Below are 23,333 nucleotides of genomic sequence, written 5' to 3' on the forward strand. Positions count from 1 at the left end.
ATAGTGTTGATAAATATGGAAAATAATAATGGAGACAGGACTCCGCCTTGCGGAACACCAGCACTTACATCACACCATCTATTTTTATAGATAAATATATGAATGTTCCGCAAAATTTTAACGTCTTGATTCATGATTTGATATAGCTGAAGAAAATTGAAGAGTTTAATAATTTTTAATAAAATACAAACAGTCTTTGAAGTCTTTATTTCCTTAAACTATAATCACATACATATACTTTAAGTAGTCTTTTATATTCATTTGTTTTTACCATAGGTATATATCCTTATATTCTATCTTACTTAACACATAATGTTGTTTGTGAATGTTTTTAGATTTAATAATTATACATATGGCTAGTTTATTGATCATAAACGTGAACGGATTCTAATCTAACACTGCATATTATCCATAATTTCAGTGACATGTACCTTATGAGCTTGAATCTATTATTATTATTAATGGGATCCAATTATTTTTAATAATTTCATGAACTCTTTTTTTTATTTACAGGAATTTATGGATGTCTACCCTTATGACTACCCGTTTAATATTATTAACTTACATCGATTGAATACAGACAGGTATACGCATGTAATGCATAGGAAGATTGATTTCTTAAAGAAATTATTTCATTGATTTAGATCACACTATTTGCATTGTGATAAAATCACAAACTTTTCATAACTACTAGGAAGAACAGCACAGGAAAAATGTAGCACGAAAGGGTACACATTTTGAAAGTAGCTCGAGCGCACAGTTCAGGTTTTACCTAATATTCTTAATCAACTAATTGTCATTCAAAGTAATTAGATTCAGAATTCAAACTCTCGAGACATTCCACAACGAAATTGACAGAGGATACGCTTTCATTATTCGAAAAGTCTGCAGCGTTATCATTGAGCGTGTTAGCAAACGTGTATCGAGGCAAACTAGTGTCTTCCAAAGACAAATGATTCTGGACTGTTGTTCCGTGGTTATATTGCGGCGCTGAATTGACAATATAATTTTCGGACGTATTATTTCTATTATTCTGTGTCGGCATCATTACAGGAGCATTGGATTCCTCGGCGTCCTCGAGTTCCGCTTCCATTATTATCTTTGCTATGCGAAACTTGACAGTGGCCTGTCGCCGTTTCGACATTTGTTTTAATGTTCTAGCGTATCCCAAAAATATAAGATCAGTCTCATCGTGTTCCATATCATCTTTTCTATTATTTAATAAGCTGATAAATCGGTCCACTTGCGATTCATTCAGATCGAATGTTCTTTTACGATTATTTTGGTCGGTATGTGGGGATGAGATAATGGGCTCATTAAGTCTTAAGTGCGTGTGCTGAGTTGTCGTTTGGGGATATTGAGTCAACGTGCCGGGCACTTCCAGCTCGCAAGTGAGCTGAGCCGAGGCTTGAGGATATTGAGACTGCAATCCAGGCTCTTCGTATATGGAATCCTCGCTCTCATTGAAACTCTGGACGTTTGAATCGGGCGAAACGAATGCTAGATAAGGCTGTAAGAAGGACGCATCCTGTCCCCAGGGTAGGGCTTCGACAGTTTTAGCCGCTTGACCAGTATCATTTTTAGTGCTTTCATCGAGGTACTTGTCAAAAGCATCCTTAAAGGATTTTCTTTTGCCATTAGCTGTGTCACCTAAAACAATATTATTTGTGTTTCAGGAGCCGTTACTTGGAATCAGAGCAAAAAAATCGCGTTTAGTCAATATACGAAAGATAATTTGGATTAAGACGAATATTGAAAATAAAAGTGCTACCTTTCTATTCATCTATGACAATAATAATCATCATACATAAGAATAATCTGCCCAATGATACACATCGAATTCTCCTGCCTACCTGGACTTAAGAAGAAGAACGCATTTTTTTAAATAAACTTCAAAGTTCAAAGCATACATACTCATGATACTGAAATGTTTCATTTAAAAACGCCTACAATTTTTCACAGCATCATTTTAATTCTTAAAACATTTTGTTTATTGTCTAGTTAATTAAAATCTTGAATGAATTAAATTGACTTAAACGTGGTTTACAAGATTAAAAATATAATTAAGCTATTAGTATAGTTATTAACTTACGTTACGTAATTGGCCGTGTTTTTTGCAACGAATGAAATAAACTATTGAGACACATACATGTGTAAAATGGTATAAAAAATAAATAAATAATAAGGATAATCAAATAAACATACTGACAAACTTAATACACGCAGCGATGGTAAACAAAAAAAAAACGGGTAGGTATATTTGGATAGGTCTTTAAAAAAGAGGTTTCAAAATGACATAAACTCTTCGAAAATACATTTATACATAATGGTTATAAAAAAACAAAATAGTCGTGATCAGAACTAAACAAAAATTAATACAAACTTATTAAAAAAAAAAGAGAAAGATATATGTAGTGTGTATTATATATTTCATGTGAAATCATTCAAAGAAAGTGTTTCTTTCTATTTTATTTCTTGTTATCAATCCAGAACCCTGTAGGAGTAAATACATCATAAACATCTTCTTCAAAAGGCAGGTGGATCAGTCGCCGGTGTCTTGCCAGACCGAGACTTTTCCTTGTTAGTCCGAAACGGGAATCGAACCCATAAATTCTCACGTGTATACCACTGTACCGTAGATGTACTCCTCCTGGTGGTAGTTTAACTGTATGGAAGGAAAACTGGTGAATCAGTGTCGCATACAATAAATATTAACTCACCTTTAACTTTGTTGGTGGAAATTTCAGGTTTCGTCGATTTAGGCGAACTCAAATTCCCCGACACCTTTACTGGTCTGCCTTCAACTACGTCTTGAGGTACCCGAGATAGAACCTTAATAATATCAGAAAAAAAAAACATTTAGCAACAAGGTTGAATCACATTTTAAAGAGTTTTGTTCTCGCCCAAATAATGACGACATTTAAACAAAGTTTTTAGTAAATATTACTCAAGTGTAGCTCAACAAATGTTAACGATGAAACAAATGGATCTTCCAAATGCCATATTCAATATGTAGAAAAAATTCGTAGGAAAATAGCTCGTATGAAGTAATAGTCAAAACTATAATCTACTTTAATAGACATAAGTTGTTTTAATGAAAATACTCACATCAAAAGCCCAGTCAGCGAAATTGTGTTTCTCAATGAGAGAAAGTGCACCAATTAGTTCTATACCAGGAGTAGATTCAATTTCATCCAGATACTTCTCATCGATTACCTGAAAATAAGTTTATTTTTATATACTTATATATAAGCTCTTTATTTATTTATTTGTTAATATACCCAGAGACATTATACAGGGTTTATCATTATTAGCACAGGTAGATTTTGACTGCCTTTGATGATCTTTTTTTCTTTGTCTATCTGTTTATCCTACTATCCTATCCTATCTCACTTCCTATCCTACTAATCCTATTACTATTATTAATACGAAAGTTTGTAAGTGTGTTGGTTACTCTTTCACGCGAAAAGTGTGTTTGTTACTCTTTCACGCAAAAACTACTGAATCGACACATAGGCAACTTTTTTATCCCGATATTCTATCGAGATACGAACGAACGCAGCTAGTATTATAAAAGGCGGGTCTCACACTCACATGAATGCCGCCGATCTCGATCTTCTCGAGGACGGTGGAGGGCTTGGCGAGCGCGTCGGGCGCGGACAGCACGGCGGCCACGGTGGGCACGAGCTGCGGCACGGCGCGCCCGCCCAGCCGCAGCACGCGCCGCTTCACCGCCTCCTTCCGCTCCGCCTTCAGCCCGTATATGAAGAACTGCACGTTCTTCAGCGGCGCGTGCACGTTCGCCGCGCGGGGCCTGGAACGCGGTTTAGTAACCGTTATGTACGTACTTTGCGTGACCGTCAATAGAACAGCTCGACGGAACAAAGTGGGGTTTTAGTCTAAAGGGGTTTTAGTCCTTCTTTCTTTCTTTCAAAACATTGATCGTCATAACATGTTCAATATTGTCAAGAGGAGACGTGTCGTATACTCGAAATTATAAATGAAATAACTCACTTCTTAGGCCGCGGTGGATGGATTTCTATAAGTCGCTCATCATTGAATATTCTTTCTCCTAAGGTTGGCACGTAATCCTTAAAAGCTTGGTATTTCTGCAATTCCGGCGGGATTTCCATCAATTTCCTTCGAGGCTTTTTAGTTTGATAGTTACAAGAGCTCCATTCGTCGCGATGTCCTGTTAAAGTCATTTATATTATTTCCCATTCATGGTGAAAAATTTAAAACAAGGGCAAGGCCATAGTTTCGTTTGTGTATTCGACAATGGCATACATGATAAAAAAAATATTTCGTAACAAGACAAATACATATGCCTTCCCTGATTAAATGATAAACATGAACATAATTCATAAGGCGATGCGAAATTCGCTAATCACAAATTAAATATTCTTGAAAAAATATTACAAATCTCACCTGTACATTCGTAATTCAAAGATTTGAGCTGTAACTGTCCCTGGCATTCCGGACACTTTTGCAATACGCCGAACGTCATACAATCCGCTAACAAGTCTAATGGCTAGAAATTTAAAAAGAAAGCAAAGTTAATAAATGCTTTATTTATATGTTAATACAAGCTGGAAATTGCAGCTTCACTCGCGTGGTACCTGGGTATAGTGTAGTCTATGTCGTATGTGTCAATTCAGACTCATACAATGTATTGTTACTCAATAAATGTTTTTTTATTTTATATTGAATAGAGACCAAGTACCCATATTTAATATTAGTAGGATACCTCAGATTTATATATATTTTTTTAACTTAAGTTAACAGTTAGCATTTTGCCCATAAATCTCTAACATATTATTCGGAGTTACTAACAATTATGCCAACTAGGTCGTTAACTAAACAAGGTAACCTTCACATTTTCAGAGCAAAATTACCGGATTCCAAGAACAAATTTAGTTTACTTTAGTATTCAAGATGGTAGCTGTTAAAAATAATTTCAATCAATAAGTGTTCGACTGGCAGAGTTCTAAAGATAAACATCACATTGATATTATATTGTATGAATATTACAGTTTGCGTTAAATAAAATTTTATATTAATGTCTAGGGCAAAGTCTCATCTTTTGGTTAACATGTTGCCTACTTAGCAGTTAGCACTACAAACGGAAATCAATGTTGATATATTTATATAAACATTATCCTTACTTCTTCAGTTCCTTTCAGCAATTTCATTTCGTTCCTTTTACATAATATTTCCAATTCGCCTTTAGACAGAGCTCGTAAAGCTCGCTTATGTTTGTGGAAGGTATCATTTTGCAGTCTTATCTCTTCGTCGTTGTTGCGCCGCACAGTGTTCCGCTCGGGCACTATTTTATGCTTCATGGTTGGTTTTTGTGCATGTGGTCTAGCCAAGAAATTTAGTACATTCAAACGTGTAAACTAGGATAGCGACTAAAAAAATTGCAATTTGCCAAACAATAAAAAAATAAAAATTAACAACCATTGTTTTGGGGTCTATAACACATCCGTATTACAAAGCAAGCACTCTTTAAATATTTAAGGCACAGAAATGGTCTGGTTACTGCATTACTATATTTGTGGATACCTTATATTATTTTTGACATTCTCCTTATCTTCTGAAGACAGCAATTCAAATCCTGGCATATATTCTCCTCCCACAGAAAACTGAAACTCGCTTCTTATATTTGAAAAGCATGACAAGTGATAAAATTGAGCTGTTTCACCATATCTCACTGAATATTCTACTTTAGAAACCCTTAGATCATCCTAAAAATAACATTCAATGTTTTAGTATTTTAACACAAAATAATTATTTAATGGATAAACAGTCATAAAACAAACAAATTATCTACATACCTTAACTATTCTTAAGCTACATACCCTACAGGTAGCATTGGACGTTTTACTTTTTTCTACACAATAATCTGATAGAATAGCTCTTTCTCTGTCATCAAGAACATTTTTTGGTTCATCATTTTCACAATTATTTTGCTCAGTAGGATCAACTGTGAAGTTTTGTAATATTTATAATTTGCATTTTACATGTTTGTCACTGATACAAATTACATTAAAAAAGAATTCAATAGACAGAACCAATGAGACTAAAGCAGTGTCAAAAAAAAAAAAAAACAAAAAGCATACCTAACTGCGCTTTAATTCTTATCTGATCTTTATGCTCAAGGGTATTAAAGTTCTCAAATTCGGTAAAGTGTGCAAAGCGTTTGCCTTTTTTGAAAAAACATCTTTCATGATTCCAAAGTGACTGCAAAAAGCCTTTTGACTGAAACAGATAAGATATTTTTTGCTATTGCATTAAAATGAACAATGAAATAATCTACACAAGATATTTTTTCTCCTGACTAACGGTGCACTCGCATGTTGTTATTTCAGAGTTTAAATGTTTATGCCTAATAACATATACCTGACAACATGACTGTAAATGTATAGTTCATATCAAAACTAATCATCAACACAAACATATGTGCAAGTGTTAACCATGTTATAAGTAACATTCAATCATATTGTGTTTCATTTAAAGATGAAAGTTACTTATTAGAAATTAACAAAAAATAGCATTTATTACACATCTATTCTGACTATAAAATATAGCTTTTCATCTCATTATCAGTCAAACCCAGCGACCATTATCAATTTGATATTATCAATTCTATAATATTCTATAGCGATATTATCAATTTGAAATAACAATGAAGCTTTTTTTTTTTTATTATGAGTGAGTGTTGGCCAAGGCATTGGAGGGTCGCCTGTCCTAGTAAAGGACCAGCACTGGCTATGAATATTTGCAGAGGCTTTGATCATCAGCCCTTATATGTTCCCACTGCTGGGACACAGGCCTCCTATGAGGGTTCAGGCCATAATGCACCACGCTGGCCAAGTGCGGGTTGGCAGATGTCACATGTCGTCGAACTTTTTTTGATTCTTGGACATGCCGGTTTCCTCACGATGTTTTCCTTCACCGTTTTAAGCAGTGGTGATGTTATCTACATGTGCAGATAAATTGAAAAATCAATTTATTTCCTGCACGCTCGCCCGGTCTCGAACCCCGACTTATCGATTTTTGAAGTCCGAGGTTCTCACCACTGAGCCACCACTGCTTTCCAAGGCTTTACACCTCTCTAAATGGATTGAAAACTTTAGAGAATAAAGGATGAGGAAAGGATTGCTGAGGTGAAGGAAGGAAAACATATAACCAAATTCTCATAACCTCAACAACGGAAAAATCTTAAATTGTGTACCTAATTTTAAGTGAATAAAACATACATATAGCTTTTATATGGCATAAACATTTGCTTATACCATCCTACACTGGTGGGTTTGTGTATTTGTGTGCATGTAAGTGTCCAGCATATGTGTGAAAGATTTAAGCTGCATAATACTTATCCATTGTTACATATTTACTTGGCACTAACTTTAATCTATGGGAATAAATATTTTGTATAAGATCAAAATATCAAAAGGATATATCTATGTTGCAAAAAATCTAACAAAGCTACTCTGCTGATTTCCTTGATAGTAAATTTGTAAAACTGACTAAATGGACACAGTGGAGCACAGTGCACTGATAGATAAATAAGCAATTTTTATACAATAAAAAAGCAACACAAAATAAGTTGTTTCTAGCAAAATGTATTTATCAGTGTTTTATAGTAATATCAATACATATTTTAAATTAAAGTTAAAACAAGCCTGGTATTTAAAATATTCTTTATAAAAAATTTGTCCTAAGCAGATAAAATGGGGAATTTGTTTATATACACAAATTAATTTCTAGTTGAATCATTTAACTGTTCTTAAGCTGAACAATTTAGCCAGATATATAATTGAATAATTTTGTACCAGAATGTTGTTTTATTTAAAAATAATTAAAGTGAATTTCGCAATAGCATATGTTACACTGATAAATGTAAAACACGAAACATAATATTAAAATTTTGCTGTGCAAATTAGAATAAATCAAATTATTAAAAATTCGAAGGAATAAAAATAATTAGGAAATAGGAAGTATGTAAATGAAGACATACGGATGTTAGTATATGTTACGATTTTACTTACGATACGAAAGATGTGTTATACGTACGAAATTTTAATTAACAAGTCGAACCTGCCAATTAAAAAATATGGAGTGTCTAAAGAAATTATTTTATTTAAAATCAATCAGTGATCTACCACTATTACTAATTAACGATAGGTACAATGGACGTGACTAGTAAGGTGCAATGAAATGGACGATACGGGCTACGGCCGCGCCCGTGTTTTTGTTTGATCACACCTAAGAACATGTAGCAAATGATTTTTGATTTTTATTACCTTAACTACATAGGCAATCCTTAATTCATTTCTAAAAATTTTTTGTTTGCACGTTTTGCATCTTGATTTACAACTCTTGGCATAGTCAATTTGATATTGAAACATTAGTTTTTAAAATAATAAATATTCATATACAATTCGTTTTAAACGTGAATATCTGTTGTAGAAAATTTTAACCGAATATTTTTAGAATATTTACTGTAAAATGATGTATTATTTTTATTCTAACTAGGTACTTTATTAGCGCCAATTTTGCCAAAACATTTCTTGACAACTTGAATTTTAACCACAGATTAATAAGATTTACTAAAGATGGTACTACAGTCTGACGTAGACAGGCAGTGTTGCCTGCTGCAATATACGTGGACATATTATTATATTAACAGTTAACGGCACGAAATAACTCTACTAAATTTGTTAAGTCAGCTGTGACTTGAATCCAATAGAAAGAGTTTCTCCCCCTGTGGCTTGAACCCTATAGAAAAAATATAGGCACTCACGAAAAAAAAACATCTTATTGTAATAACTAGCTGCGCCCCGCGGTTTCACAGGCGTATGTCCTTATCCTACAGGAATATCGGGATAAAAAGTTGCCTATATGTTATTCCAGTTGTCCAGCTGACTATGTGTCAAATTTAATTGAAATCGGTTCAGTAGTTTTTGCGTGGAAGAGCAACAAACACACACATCCTTACAAACTTTCGCATTTATAATATCAGTAGGAGTAGGTTTAAATGTGTGTAGACAATTAATACTTCACAAAATATTACTACCGGCTGAACTATGTCCTATAGCTGCTAGAAAACCTTTATACGTAATAGAGTTGTTTGTTCGTAATCTTCTCTATCTTTTCAATTCTTTTACGTTAATAATTATTTACTATCCATACCTAAAACAAACCATGACGTTGTATTTTCTATAACCCTATTAACATGCTTTTTTCCAAACTCCGGCGGTATTTGAATTAAATAATACTGATAATATTGTTTTAGGCATCGAAAGTCCCAATATGTAATGCAAAAGCCAAAATCAGTTCATCAGTGGTTCATAATTAACGGCTCATCTATACTTATATTACAAAGCAGAAGAGTTTTTTTTTTTTGTTTCAACGCACTAATATCAGGAACTACTGGTCCGAATTGAAAAATTATTTGTGTTAGGTAGCCCATTTATATAGCCAATATATGTACCACGGGCGAAACCGGGGCGGACTGCTATGTACACTTTTATCACAATATCAATAAAACATCATAAAATGCCACCATATAAACCATCACGTGCGATCGTTTGCTTTCAGCGCCTTTCGAGCAATTTTTGAACCTACTGGCTGGCTACTATATATTTGAAAAAGAATAAGCATTTTAAAAAACTTGTGGATCCTTCATGAGAAAATAATAAAAAAAAAATAACCACTAACGTCATACGTTAAACGTTATGACGTCATAGATAAGCACGCACGCGCGGTGAAATTTTGAACATTTTAATTGATTTCTGTACTCAACCATGATTTTTTAAATCTAGTGAAACCATTACGAAATCGCTCTACGAAATCACTTAGTTTTTTCTAACGAATGGAATACATACTTTTATAACTAGCTTGTTTTGTTTTTTCTTTTTAGTTTTATAGCGTTGAAATGGTTTATAAAGATCAATTTTTAAATTTAGAAAAACATTTTGCCACACCATAGCAACAGGGGCAACCGTGATCCCGCCTCGGCAATCGCACTTCATGTGTCTAAGGTTCACCCAACGCCATCTATTGAGATGACTAACAACAATCTTAACCAATATGATATTTGAGAACTTTTTAAAGAATAGAAAAAAATTGATCACGTGTCGGGATTCGAACCCGCGTGTTTTTGCCATACCGTAGCAACGCCTAGCCTCTCGGCCATTTGAGATCCCGACACAGTAATTGAATTTTACGGCTAAGGCACGTACAACCGATAGAGTAGAAGAAACTATGGGAATATATACTGTAAATGAAACAACATTGTCATATGAAAAATATTAATAATAACATAAGAAATTTTCCAGAATTATAGAATTAATAATTATAATAAACGAATCTACCAAGTACAGATTCATAAAAACAAAAATCAATCAAACAAAACATAATCAACTGGGTTAATAGAAACTTACAATACACAATTTTAAGAAATCAATTTCAATTTCTATTTTACTCAATATTGTAATGAAATAAGAAATCCATGAAAGGTTATACTTATTCCTCACAATGAAACGTGATGTTGCTGCCATGATCGTTTACAATAGTTATAAACAAACCAACTACAATATAATATACCTTATGGCACACTTTAAAGTGAAGAGAAGTAGACATATTATATAATTAAAAGCTTAATTAACTTTTTGAACAATATGAATTGAATAGAGTTGGAAACATTATTTAATTTGCGATTTAATAAGTAGATGTACACTTATAGTAATATAATCAGGACCCGATTTAGCAGACGGCAAAAGACATTCGAAAAAAAAAACGAAAGAAAAACTGTATTGTTTTTTATTTCCATTTTAGAAAATAATTTGGGGCCCAAAGACTCTACTTCTGTGTTGACCAGAGGCCTCCAGATCTCTAAATCCTGCCCTGAATACAATTACTACTACTTAAGTAGTTTATCTGGTTACTTATATTTAAATTTGATCTGCAGCAGATATTTGATGTTAACTTGAGCAACATCGTATACAATAAATCTGAAATAGTTTTTAAGGAAATAATCGTCACAATTTTGACACTATATTATTTGAGTATCCTATTAGCAAATAATCCCAGGTAATAATGTAAATAAAAATGGCGACTTAAGCTTCGGTTTCTTTATTTACCCAAAATTAAAATTTCTATTCCCTTATTCACTATATAGGCCATAGTAACTAGCACTCCAAAGGGCGTAACTATCCCCGTTACCCAACGCTTGCGCCCAGATTGCCGTGTAGTGGTGAGTCTAACCTATTCCGTTTTAGTGGTTAAAACAACACCAATTTTATGTATATGGGAGTCGAGCACACTTCGGCAGGGAAGCAACACACCATCACAGAAGGCCGGCGTGAAAAAATAGCATCCTGCTGCATCCATTTCCTTACACTTCCCAGTCTTTTGATTTTCTTAATCCCTTTCCAATTTAAAGTCGGCAATCCATTTATAGAGATGTAAGGGTTGCAATCGACCTTACGCCTGTCCAAATGTTTATGGGCGGTGGTAGCGGTTACCATCAGGCGACCCACCAGCTGCGATTACCGCCGATGACATAAAAAACACCAAGAACAGCGGATTTATGTAAAAGGATACTCGTTGTATAGCAGGGAGCACTGCACCGGGTTCGGTACGGGCGTGCCCAGGGGCACGATGACACCGTCGTCGAGCACCTTGTTCTGGGCGGGGTCGGGCTGCGATCGGCCCACGCCCCATACCGAGTGCTTGTCACTGGGCAGCTTCGTTACGTTTTCCGCTTGCATACACTCTTTCCTGTGAAATTATGTTTAAATATAATAGTTGTTTATTCTTCCATGTTCATACAAATTTTTTGCTTCATATATTTGGATAATATTATAATAACAAAAGAGAGAGTATACATAAGCAAGCTACAGAGCGCGGGTGTCACACGTTACTGTTCTCTGTATCTGTGCTAAAGCGCTTTGATAGTGACGTTTCGACCATGGTACAGGGAAAATATCGATATTGGAATTATGAGGCTTGCAAAGAGGACCTCCAATGCCGGCACTACACATTAACTACTCTATAAAAAAATTGTTTAAGAACATCTTTACAAAGAGTCACTCACATGTTACCAAGAGCCACTTCACTCAGCAGCATTAGACCCACTGGTCTGGATATGTCGGTGTAGCAATAATTCGCCGACTTGGACACCATGTCGGCGAAATAGATGCCCTTGCCGAACATGTAGCCCGTTACCGGGGCTTCCGGGGGCGCTATGCGAAGACCTGCAAAAAGTCACAAGTGTCACAAGTCACACACAGACATAAGTCGCTCATTTTTTGATTGATGAATATTTTTTAAGTACTTTGCATCAACATTATTAATCTATCGCCACGTTGATAGGTCGTGTCATTTAGAATTTTAGCAGGAACTCCTTATCAAAACGCCATAAAGTAGTACTAAAGCTAGAGGTAGGCCATAAAAAATATTCAAAATCTTATATTGAACAAACAATACAGTATTACCAAAATTATAAAAGATCAAGCTTTCTGATGGTAAAACTTGATTTTTGAGTTATTCCTTAATAGAAGAAACTAAAAAAAAAACAATATCTAATATTTCCAATCACTATAATATTAGTTTAGACCAAGATTAAACCTTGTGATAGAATTCCAGCATAGTTGGTAGTTCTGGAGCCGTGCCACAGCAGACGCCTGTTATGGAGCTTCCGGAATGGCTTGAACCGCTTCTCTTCGCCTTCACGCACTACTTTAAATACCTTAAAATACGAAACGAAATTTTTATTTGGAGCCTTATTTAAGTGATTAAATTGTTAAATATTATTAATTGCTGCACTTTAGAAAATAAATGTGTGTGCCTCTAGAGCGTAATACTGCTCAAATTCATGTTAAAATGACAAAAAACGATTTGTTTATATTAACGTGGATAAATTACAAAAATATACAATTACTTGTTGAAGTTCGAGATTATAATAAGAGTGTGTAGCAGCGTGCGTATTCTTTATATATTCAGATATCATCTTGAATTCTTCACTATCTTTGGCTAAAGGCTCTATGTCTGTTTTCAGTTTCTTATAATGAGATTCAATTGGACAAGCGCTTTTATCATCTGAAAAGAAATAACGTATGCATTTTTATTATTTTCAACATAGAAAACGTTATACTTAAATCAAATTAAAATTGGTAAGTTCGCTCAAAGTACATGCTGAAAACAATTAAAAACGATAGTCCGATAGCATTAAACATTCAAAGACAGTTCTTACAGAGGAGTAACCCTTAATAATTGTTATAATATTTGATAGATATTGATCACAAATATGTCGGTTACCTGATTGCAGAAGACTGTACGCAATTTCAATTTCGAGTAGGTTATCAAGCATCTGTATTTTATTGGTGATTGCGTCTATGCTGTCCAGCAGCGGAGGATTATTTGTACCAAAGTTATGCGGAATTAGAGTATAAAACCTGTACAAAAAAAAAAATCAATAAAATCATATAGGCTTAAAGTTTCTCTGTGTATGCCTAGTTTACAGGTAAAAATGAAACCAACTATGTTACTTGGGACACGGTGGCTTTGGCGGATATCAGATACTAAGTGTATAAATTTGTGTCTCAATTCGTATAACATAAAAAGTTTATTTTTCATACATTTTATGAGTTATAATTATCACCTCTTCCACGAAACTAAAACGTCATCACCAGCTCATATATGTTCCCACTGCAGAAACACGGGACTCCTATGAGGGTTCAGGCTCTAATCCGCAAGAAGTGCGGGTTGGCATATATCACATGTCGTCGACCTATATACTTCTTTGACATGCCGGTATCCTCACACCAGTGTTGGTTTTAATAAAGTGCAGATAAGTTAAAAAATTAATGCATTTCTTGCACGCGATCCGAGTCCCATCTCGAACCCCCAACTTTTCGCTCCAAGTCCGAGGTCCTAACTACATTTAATAGGTACTTACTACATTTAATAGATTACATAAAGTAAATATGACCATTAAGTAAGACCTTATATTATAGACAAACACAACATACTGTTTCTGTATAATACATTATGTTCAATAATATTTTTTTTTTATGTCATAGCGGGCAGCTGAGCTGGTGGTTCGCCTGATGGTAAGCGATCACCATCGCCCATAAACATTCGCAAAGGTATTACCTCTGTAAATGCGCTGCCCACTTTTATGGGGTAAGGGAAAAGGAAAGGATTAACGACTGGAAAGAAGGAATGAGAAAAATAGGACGGGTGAGGAAAAGGAAACAGGCATGGCAAGGCATGCCACTATTTCACGCCGGTTTTCTGTGTGGGTGTGGTACTTCCCCGGTGCGAGCTGGCCCAATTTGTGCCGAAGCGTGCTCGACTCCCACAATAATTTTGTGATATTTTATCAATAGGCAATGGCCGGAAATCTTTTGTAATCCATCCCAGCTTCACCTGTGGTTTTGCTTAGGAACCTTCTTTGATCTTCATTTAAAACGATAAAAAATAGAGGAATTTGTCGAGCCGATTTCGAGTTTTATCCTTGGCACCACATTTTGTGTGCCGTTTTTATTTATATACATAAATATTTATAAAAAATAATACCTATTTGTAGCATCTACAATTTTGTTGTTATTTGCTTTGCCGTCCTGTATATTTGTAAGAAGTTCAGATAACACATTATATCCAGATTTAATTTGCTTCTTAGACAGTTTTCCTAAAGGCATCTTCTCCGTGTCAAGCTAAAATAATAATAAAATAACCATAATTATTTTTAACAAAAATCTAAGCTGCCTTCAAATTATCCGAATTAGACAAAATTTAATTGGGAACATATGAAAGGAACCAGCTTTTCAAGCAAATCGGTTGGGCCAGTAAAATATTATGAGCTAACCAACACAAAAATAAAACAGTATCATTGATAACCTCCTTTTTTGAAGTCAGTTGATGGCACCTAACAATTATATTCCCGCTTTCTTTGTTTTAACTTACAACATTCTAACACTTTAAAATAAAGTAATAAATTAGCATATATTTTAATGGATTATGGGAAAATTCTAATAATAATGTGGCATAAATTTTCTTCCCTTTTAAACTTTAATTCATTAAAATGTTTACCTCGAACTCAAGCATAGTCCTTTTCATGTTGTTAACATCGAATATCTCTTTAATGAGGTTTTGTACTGGCATTGGTAGGGAACTTTTCGTATCCACCTCTAGTTTCTTTGTTTCTTCTTCACCATAATCCATATCAATGGGATAATATGCTTCTGGCATCTAAAACAAAATAAAAGTGAATAACTATAAGAATGCATTTATAAGATTTCCTGTCATCTTTTTCTTCAATTCAAGGGAAAATTTCTTAATATATTTTTCGTCTGCAAAATTCCAAAATTATTATTTTTTTAAATCTTACCTTTACAAAGTCTTCTCGGTTATCCCAACAATTCTGAGTTTTCTCCAAATATATTTGTCTGAATTTATCAATAGCCTCATATAAAGTTTTACAATCCTCTACTTTGGTACCTCCTATAGGTGTACCAATCCTACCCCATGCACGGAACAACCAATATCTAAAACATAATGACGATAGCGAATTGATTGGAATCATTTTAGTTAAATATAAGTTTATTTTTATAGAATTCATTGATAAGTTAAATTAATATTTATGTACTAAACACAAGTTAATGTAATGAAAGAAATAATTAAGTTATCAATTGTTATTTATATGAATATCATTTGTCATATTTTATTAATGTTTATAATTAAAGAAGTACAAATAAATTTCTTTAGTTGATGAAATTTTATAATAGAGATTTTTTTTTTTTCAAAGTGGGCCAAGCAGTTGCTGCCAAGTAAATAAACAGTATAATATTATAATAAGGAAAGTTATTATTTACTGTTTATTTGCTTGATATATTTCAGAAACAAATTATTGATAATATCAGACTAGATAGTGTCTAGATCTATCTCTCACTTCTTTTTATCATCGGCCTGAAGCATTTGCAGTTTGTAGAAAGAGTTCTTCCCCGCGACTACGTCAGTCTTGGCTAGAACCACGGTGAACTTATCGCCAGAAGCGTCCGTATACACGTGCGCTTTGTCCGCTAGACCAGAGTCCGGGTCTACGGCCGTACCACCTGAATGACCAACATTTTAAAACTAAAGAGGTATTTTGTATTACGTAATAATTAAAGAAAATCTCATGAAATAATATTATAATAGCTGTTCGCCCCAGCTTCGCTTCTTCTATTATGGTACATATATATTATATAGTCTATGCCACTCGGTGAAGTTTCAGCTTTCCAGTGGTGAAGGAATTTTTGAAATCGGTCCAGTGGTTTACGCAATTGTTATAGGCGGTTTTTCAATCGACTTCAAAAAAGGATCAAAATAAATTAAATATTGATCACACCTTTAATTTTAATCTTTTGTATTGCTGATTTTGACTTCGCATACATGCTTCCAGATTTCGCAATAGATTTCCCGTCGATTACATCTTGCGGTACTCGTTTTGTTGGCTGTGTAAATTCAATAAATTGTAAGATGACATGGACAGACAATTTTAAAAACAAATTCTATATTACGGAATTTGTTTGTAAAATTGTCTAAAATTGTCTATTGAATAGAAAACCTGTTGGTGCATTTCAAATTCAAATTCGTATATTTGCTAGGTATACATTTCTTATTGAAAATAATATATATTCATACTTACATCAGATCCCCAAGGAGCGATATTATGTTGCTTGATAAGTTCTAATGTTTCTGAGACGGTACCAGTTTTGGCATCGATCGCATCCAAGAATGTTTCATCCACAACCTTTAGAAGATTCAAAAGAGCGAATAGTATACATATTTCTTATTAAACATGGTAGGCTTTATCATTTAATTATTATTTGTTATTGTGTTTAAAAAGTTTTAGTCAATTTGGCTTGAATACAATAAATTTCGACTATACTTATTTTTTATGTGAAGTGAAATAGGATATTTTTAGCCCATGTAGGGTACTTAGTAAACTGTATGTGGCCAAAGAAATTTCTTACTTCTATGTCTTCATCCTGAATTTCTTCCATTTTATTGGGCATATTTTCAACATCTCTTTTAGTTGAAATAACAGCCGCAGTTGTCTCGGTCAACTTCGACACAACAAGGCCCCCCATCTTTAATACACGGTTTTTTATTTCTTCCTTTGGCACCTTAAATTTTCCATACAGGAAAAATTGGAGATTCTTCAGAGGCGGAAGAGGGAAGGTTTTTATACTGTAATTTATTTGTTATTCATTAGCGTCAAATGCGTGCTGGCTTATTTAAAGTACTGGAATCGATTTTTAACGATTTTATATTTGATTTTTTTTTCGTTTCAACCCCACTTTATGATAGTATTCTATTATAGTTATACCATATATAACTAGAAATTGATATTTTAATTTAATATATTTGAAATTTCTGAATTGTGTTCATCTAAGTAATGTAACTTTAGGTTGAAATGTTAAAAAATTTATAGCGTAGTAATTAGGAGGCTACTGAGTGACTAAAATTGTGGCTACTCTTCACCGCAGTGTTTGTACTGAACATCTCATTACTTTGGGCACATTGATTTACACCGAAGGCGAAGCCACGGACGGAAAGCTATTACTTAACAGATTGTTGCTAAGGAGTGCTAAATGACCGGTATGAAACATCGCCACGAAGCGAGCAATAAATTTTTATAATAAGATTTTTTTTTATTTTTAATATACAAAAAGTTTTAAAATAAATTCACAAACCTCTCAGGCTCTTCTTTCTTTACGACTGCTATAGCTGGTGGAGGTGGAACCTCAAACACTCGTTCTCCCACTTTGGGTTTGAAGCTTTTAAACACCGAGTTTCCTTTAAATGATTTTGGCACTATCATGGGAGTCCTTTGAGGATTTGTAGTTGTATAAGTACATTTGGTCCATTCACTCAAATTTCCTGTAATTTGTTTAGATTTTCATCTATAACCAGCATGCTTGACGGTGAATAAAACATTAAATCTTGGTCGTTTTGTTTTAAGTTGATAACAACAAATTATTTAATTTCATCAATTTATTTTTATGAAGCAAAGAAAGTTCAAAAAGGGTATACCTGTGCATTTATAATGGAATGTATCAAGAACTAACTGTCCTTGCTTGCAATCTGGACATGGTACAAGTGCTCCAAATGCCATTATGTCAGCCAAGTGATTCAGACACTGTAATATATTTCTTGCATGTAATTTACTATCCTATTTACTTAAACTCATTTTATTTTTTACCCGCGTCTTCGCACGCGTTAAATTCGGAGTAGTTAAATAGATGTTATTATATACATAAACCTTTCTCACAACCCATTGTGTAGTTTTAAAGATCTAAGCATAGGTATGCTTAGATCTTAAAAACTGTAGGTAATCTGTCTGTAGGTAGGTACCTACATACATACATAGGGACAGACCCGGGAATTTCTTTTTCCAACATTTTTCAATAAATAATTATTGTTCAGATGATTCTAGATTATAAAGCTCATAGTATATTTAAAGAATTTAGTCTATTTGAAATGTACAACTATTACTATTCATATATGTGTCTTAAATACATGACAAATCCAAATAAAATTTAAAATAATAGAACACATACCTCATCTAAGCCTTTCTGGATTTCTTGTGAGTTTGCCAGAAGTAGTTCATGTAAGTTATCCTTGCTTAACTCACTAAGCAAATTTTTATATTTGTGAAATAGTTTGTTCTGTTTCTCCAATTTCTTTTCTAATTCTTTCTCTTGTTTAATTTCTGCAGCATCTTTTGGTTCTGCTTTTAATTTTTTAACTGGTACTTCGTCCATATTTGAAGCTCTGTAATTTTCAAATCGAGTGAATGTTAAGTATTTAACTTAATCAAAATCAAGATTCTAAGCAAACCAATGTAGAAACAGAATTTAAAAAAGAAATCCCTATGTATTATATAAATCATCTATGTATTATATGTGTGGTACATTAAAATGTAAAATATTTAACAATTAGTATTTGCCCTCAGCTATGCATGTTATTTCGGAGCAATTTAATGGATGTTATAATACATATAAACCTTCCTCTTTAATCACTCTATCTATAAAAAACCCAAAAGTTTTAAAGATTTAAGCATACATTGGGACAGAGAAAGCAATTTTGTTTAATACTCAGTAGAGAAGACTGCATACAAAGACATTCTTCATTCACAACAATATTAAGCAAAACATAGGAATGTAACTCACTTTATCTCATTTTTAACCATTTTTTGGTCTTCCTTACTAAGTTTATTGAATCCTGGAATGTCTTCTCCACCAGCAAAAAACAACAATTCAGCCTTTCTTTCTGCAAAACACTTAACATGATGCCATGCTGGTGCCTCACCATATTTTGGATCATATTCAATTTTAGCAACTCTGACTTCATCCTAGGACATAATAATTATTTGTAAAGCCTCATGTTATATTGATATGTCATATATTGCCTGTATTAAGAAATAGCATTATGTTAATAATAAATGCAGGAAATAGATTTTCTAAATGTATCTATCATATCAATAACATCAACTCTGATCAAAATGGTGAAGGAAAACATTGTGAGGAAAAAAGCATGGCTGAGAATTAAGTTTTATAACATTTGACATCTGCCAACCTATATTTGGCCAGCGATGTAGATTATGGCCTGAACCTGCATATGAGACCTGTGTTCCAGCAGTCAGAAGATGTATGTGCTGATGATAATGAAACATAGTTTTAAACAAATGTTACTATGACTAGATAATCCTACCTTGCAAATTTTTATATCACAGTGCTTGCAAGTAGATCTGCTGGACTTGGCATATTCAACTGTATAATTAGAGAGGCCTGGTTGACTGTTCTTACTATCATTGCCTCTCTTGGTTCCCTTGCCCTTCTTTCCACTCTTCTCTGTAGGTAAGACTACTTCACCAGATGATCCACCTAATTTATTTTGATATTACATTAAAATATGATTACATAATTTTTATTTTATAACACATGACATAAAATTAAACAAACCAATTTGTTCTTTAATTTTCTTCTGGTCGTTATGTGTTAGTTTATTGAAGTTTGCAATTTCAGCAATACTTGTTGGACACTTTTTTTTGAAAAAACATTCTTCATGATGCCAAGTTGGTTGTTTTCCATCATGGAAAGCTGACTGAAAATGTAAAGAAGTTTGATGGATATGAATGGATGCTTCAGAATTATTATACTGGTTGCTAATGAATCATACATGTCACATTATCTCATAAAGAAATTAAAGTTATTAAATCAATTTCAAAAAAGCAAGGACCTTCCCAATTCACCTTCAAATACTACTTTTTTTTGCATTTAAGCCAGTTCTTCAATCACCTGAACAAGTTTGGACATATGAATTATTTCTTTTTGTTTGATTGGATGGGTAGTGGCTTCACAGATTTTTTTTTTATTTCATAGTCGGCAATGGAGCTGGTAGGTCACCTGATGGTTAACGCTTCCACCGCCCATGAACAAAATCTAGACCTTACGCCTCTACAAATGGATTGCTGACTTTAAATTGGGATGGGATTAAAAAAGGATTAACGAGAGGAATAAGGGAAAGGACTGGGAAGGGTAAGGAAAAGGATAAGGTGATTTCATTTGATGATTTACCCAGATATTGCTAATATATACTAATACAATCAAAATAAAACTTCAAGAGATTTTTTAATCAGTATTTAGCTGTACATAATACTTTAATGAAAATCCCATAACGAATTCAAAAGAGAAAAAGCAATATTGTACTTTAACTTGCACTCAAACGCCATGTACAACGAGCAGATATCAAGAAAACAACCCACATTTAGTTAAAGCAAATTGCCAGACTAGTGTTAATGAAAAAAATATTTATTACACAGATAGAGCTTTAACCCCAATTCCTAATTTTGAATAGAATTTTCCTGTATGAATACATATAAATTTACATAGGTAGTTATAGCTAGAGCTCGTCATTTTAAAGGTGTTAACAAAACCAAATCTTACTTGAACCATAATTGCAATTCGTAGAGTACCCTGATCTATCTTCTGTTTACAAGCTTTACATGCTGCTCGACCAGATTTCGCATATTCAACTTGATACGGCAAATCACTCATTTTGTTAGAAAAATGTGTTCACTATTCATTCAGCGACACCGGCTTCGCAAAAACTGGAAAACAAACTTCAAACTTTCAAAGTGTTGCAAAAATTTTAAAAGTTGTCACTTATAATCGATGTTGCCATTTACCTGAGTGTGAATCACAGACCATAGAGTCCTGTCTCAGTCAATGATAACTGATTTCAATTTACAAATTGCGAAGTGAACTATGTATGCATTTTTATTCAGAAGTTAAGAAGAACTGTGTATCTTAAAAGAGCGCATTTTTGCGCTTTCATCTTAGCACGGACCCGTCGATAAACTGAAGATCCATGCTCAATACATGATCACGAACTTCGGCATGAATGGAGAGGACCCGAAGACCCTTACTCTCGGGTATATGGACTATTAACAAGGAATTTTAAGGTTTTTACGGTCCGTGGTATCGCGGATGGACGTGGACCCATTTCGTTCGACACACACAAACATTTGTGAATGATTTTAAAGATACAGCGGTGCGACTTTTGTTGTATGCTGATATCCATCAGCGACGTTGTTTATTAGTACTGTTACTGTGCACAATTTGCTTATTATTAATAATTAAAAAATCCGCAGCTGCAGCGACTACACTTACGTTTTATTTTACTTTGCATTTTAAATGAAACTATCAAAAAATCTACACAAACCGAAACACATCGTTGAAAGAATCCTGTCTACATGCTTTTTCGTCCTTAGCCGTCACGTGCGTAGTGATCCGCAGAATGACGCATCGTGACTAAGTTCCCAAGAAACTTTACTTACTACTTAACGAAATAAGAATCTTCTGATCACTAATTTATATACCGAATATTATCCACGAATGGATTCGAGATCGTAAATTACATTTAATAAATCTTATTATTCCGTTCATTTAAATACAAAATATTATCATACAAGAAAGTATAAATACAAAAGAGAGATTTTATGTTACTTGTGATTATCGTTAAGATTTAAAATTCAATTCTTTATAATCCCAAACCCTGCTGACCCTGAACCTTGATTGGGATACTTATAAATTCATACTCAGTATAAGTCTTTAAATAAGTCAAGTTTTAAGTAACTAAATACAATTATACTTTTGAAAATGGGTTTTTATTTAGAATTAATAGGTTTTAAATGATTAAGGAAGTCAAAAACTATCCATTCTTCTAAATTAAGGAAGTTAATTTGTACAGTAGCAGTTCACATTTCATAAGTGTTACGATTACGAGTACAGATATACATATATATTATAATTTTGAGGCCATAAGGACGCATTATTATGATTTCTAAAGTACCTACTATATTAATCTGTGATTTATATGCGGATTTATGTCCGATGCATAGATTATACACTTATATATTTACGACTTACGAAGTAATTAATCCTTAATCTGTGCTTATGTAGTCCGATGCATATATAGTCCGACGCTAAATTTTAATCAATAACAATTCTGTTTCTGTGATCTGTCAGATTATGGTCAGATGTCACCTAATCCAGAATTGTGATAATTTTGCAAACACCTGATTTTTTGGATATTTCTTTTCTTCATAATACTATTCGTAATATTTTTAATTAGTCGGTTACTTGTTTATTTATTCTTTTGTAGAACATTGTGCTTTACTTATCTTTTTTATAGCTTTAAACCGGTGGGAATAACACTGAATTGAAATATTTTGATACAATAGAATGTCTAACAGGAAAGAGAGCATAAGGAGAGCTTTGGGTATATCGGAATATCCCTGGAGTTCCGGTAAGTTCTTCGATAATAGTTACAATACAAAGGCTTTGTACTTGTTCAATATTGTTGTTACTTTCGATACACGAAAAATATATAATTTTTCGTTTAAAAACCTATTCTTTGTTAATTTAGTTTTCATTCGGATATTAGAAACATAATTCAAAGAGTTTAATTGTTTCAAATATAGATGATGAAGAGAATCATGATAACCAAGGACAAGATCCAGAGCAAGATCAAGATGCATCAGCCACACCTCCTGAAGAAGTGGAGGAAATTGATTTGGATGCAGTTAGATCTGCTAGTTATAGTGGTAAGATAACATATTAAACTATATACATATATAATATATATGAGGCCGCAAGAGCAAAAACACTAAAGCCTTTTTAGTGTATCACTACATAGTATAAAAGAAAGTTGCTTTCTGCTGTCTGTGTTTCTGTATGCTGAGATGTTTTTTCTTTTTTTATTAATAG

General features: G+C 33.4%; 3 protein-coding genes across 5 annotated transcripts in view; 1 reads left to right on the forward strand and 2 right to left on the reverse strand.

The window, feature by feature from the left end:
* Positions 1-223: 223 nt before the first annotated feature.
* Positions 224-8,593, reverse strand: LOC119831458 (poly [ADP-ribose] polymerase-like). 2 transcript variants are annotated; one of them, XM_038354803.1, is made up of 11 exons: positions 8,310-8,593; positions 6,123-6,261; positions 5,838-5,986; positions 5,566-5,747; positions 5,166-5,364; positions 4,429-4,531; positions 4,015-4,192; positions 3,595-3,814; positions 3,109-3,216; positions 2,721-2,832; positions 224-1,650 (listed from the first exon to the last, which is right to left on the reverse strand). In XM_038354803.1, exons 1-11 carry the CDS (start codon positions 8,412-8,414, stop codon positions 797-799), a joined length of 2,349 nt encoding a protein of 782 aa, XP_038210731.1. In that variant the 5' UTR covers positions 8,415-8,593; the 3' UTR covers positions 224-796. The 2 variants fall into 2 exon arrangements, with proteins under 2 accessions (XP_038210731.1, XP_038210732.1); XM_038354804.1 differs by lacking the exon at positions 6,123-6,261.
* Positions 8,594-10,352: 1,759 nt separating this feature from the next.
* On the reverse strand, positions 10,353-21,195 carry LOC119831124 (poly [ADP-ribose] polymerase-like). Its single transcript, XM_038354382.1, has 20 exons — positions 21,009-21,195; positions 20,025-20,166; positions 19,774-19,946; positions 19,233-19,414; positions 18,621-18,834; positions 18,094-18,199; positions 17,754-17,940; positions 17,031-17,247; positions 16,703-16,807; positions 16,403-16,508; positions 15,965-16,127; positions 15,404-15,560; positions 15,106-15,264; positions 14,593-14,729; positions 13,330-13,466; positions 12,953-13,110; positions 12,640-12,760; positions 12,107-12,266; positions 11,614-11,790; positions 10,353-11,021 (listed from the first exon to the last, which is right to left on the reverse strand). The coding sequence occupies exons 1-20, from the start codon at positions 21,117-21,119 to the stop codon at positions 10,952-10,954; spliced, it is 2,982 nt and encodes a 993-aa protein (XP_038210310.1). The 5' UTR covers positions 21,120-21,195; the 3' UTR covers positions 10,353-10,951.
* Positions 21,196-22,543: 1,348 nt separating this feature from the next.
* Positions 22,544-23,333, forward strand: part of LOC119831414 — a 7,509-nt gene continuing 6,719 nt past the window's right edge. The window contains exons 1-3 of one of the 2 annotated variants that reach the window (XM_038354743.1): positions 22,544-22,681; positions 22,759-22,872; positions 23,048-23,170. In XM_038354743.1, the coding sequence (XP_038210671.1) occupies positions 22,809-22,872; positions 23,048-23,170 (187 nt within the window). In that variant the 5' untranslated portion in view covers positions 22,544-22,681; positions 22,759-22,808. Of the gene's footprint in view, positions 22,873-23,047; positions 23,171-23,333 lie in introns of both variants that reach the window. The other variant, XM_038354742.1, reaches the window with a different exon arrangement.

Source organism: Zerene cesonia, chromosome 13 (assembly GCF_012273895.1).
Source record: "Zerene cesonia ecotype Mississippi chromosome 13, Zerene_cesonia_1.1, whole genome shotgun sequence".
Lineage (NCBI taxonomy): Eukaryota > Metazoa > Arthropoda > Insecta > Lepidoptera > Pieridae > Zerene > Zerene cesonia.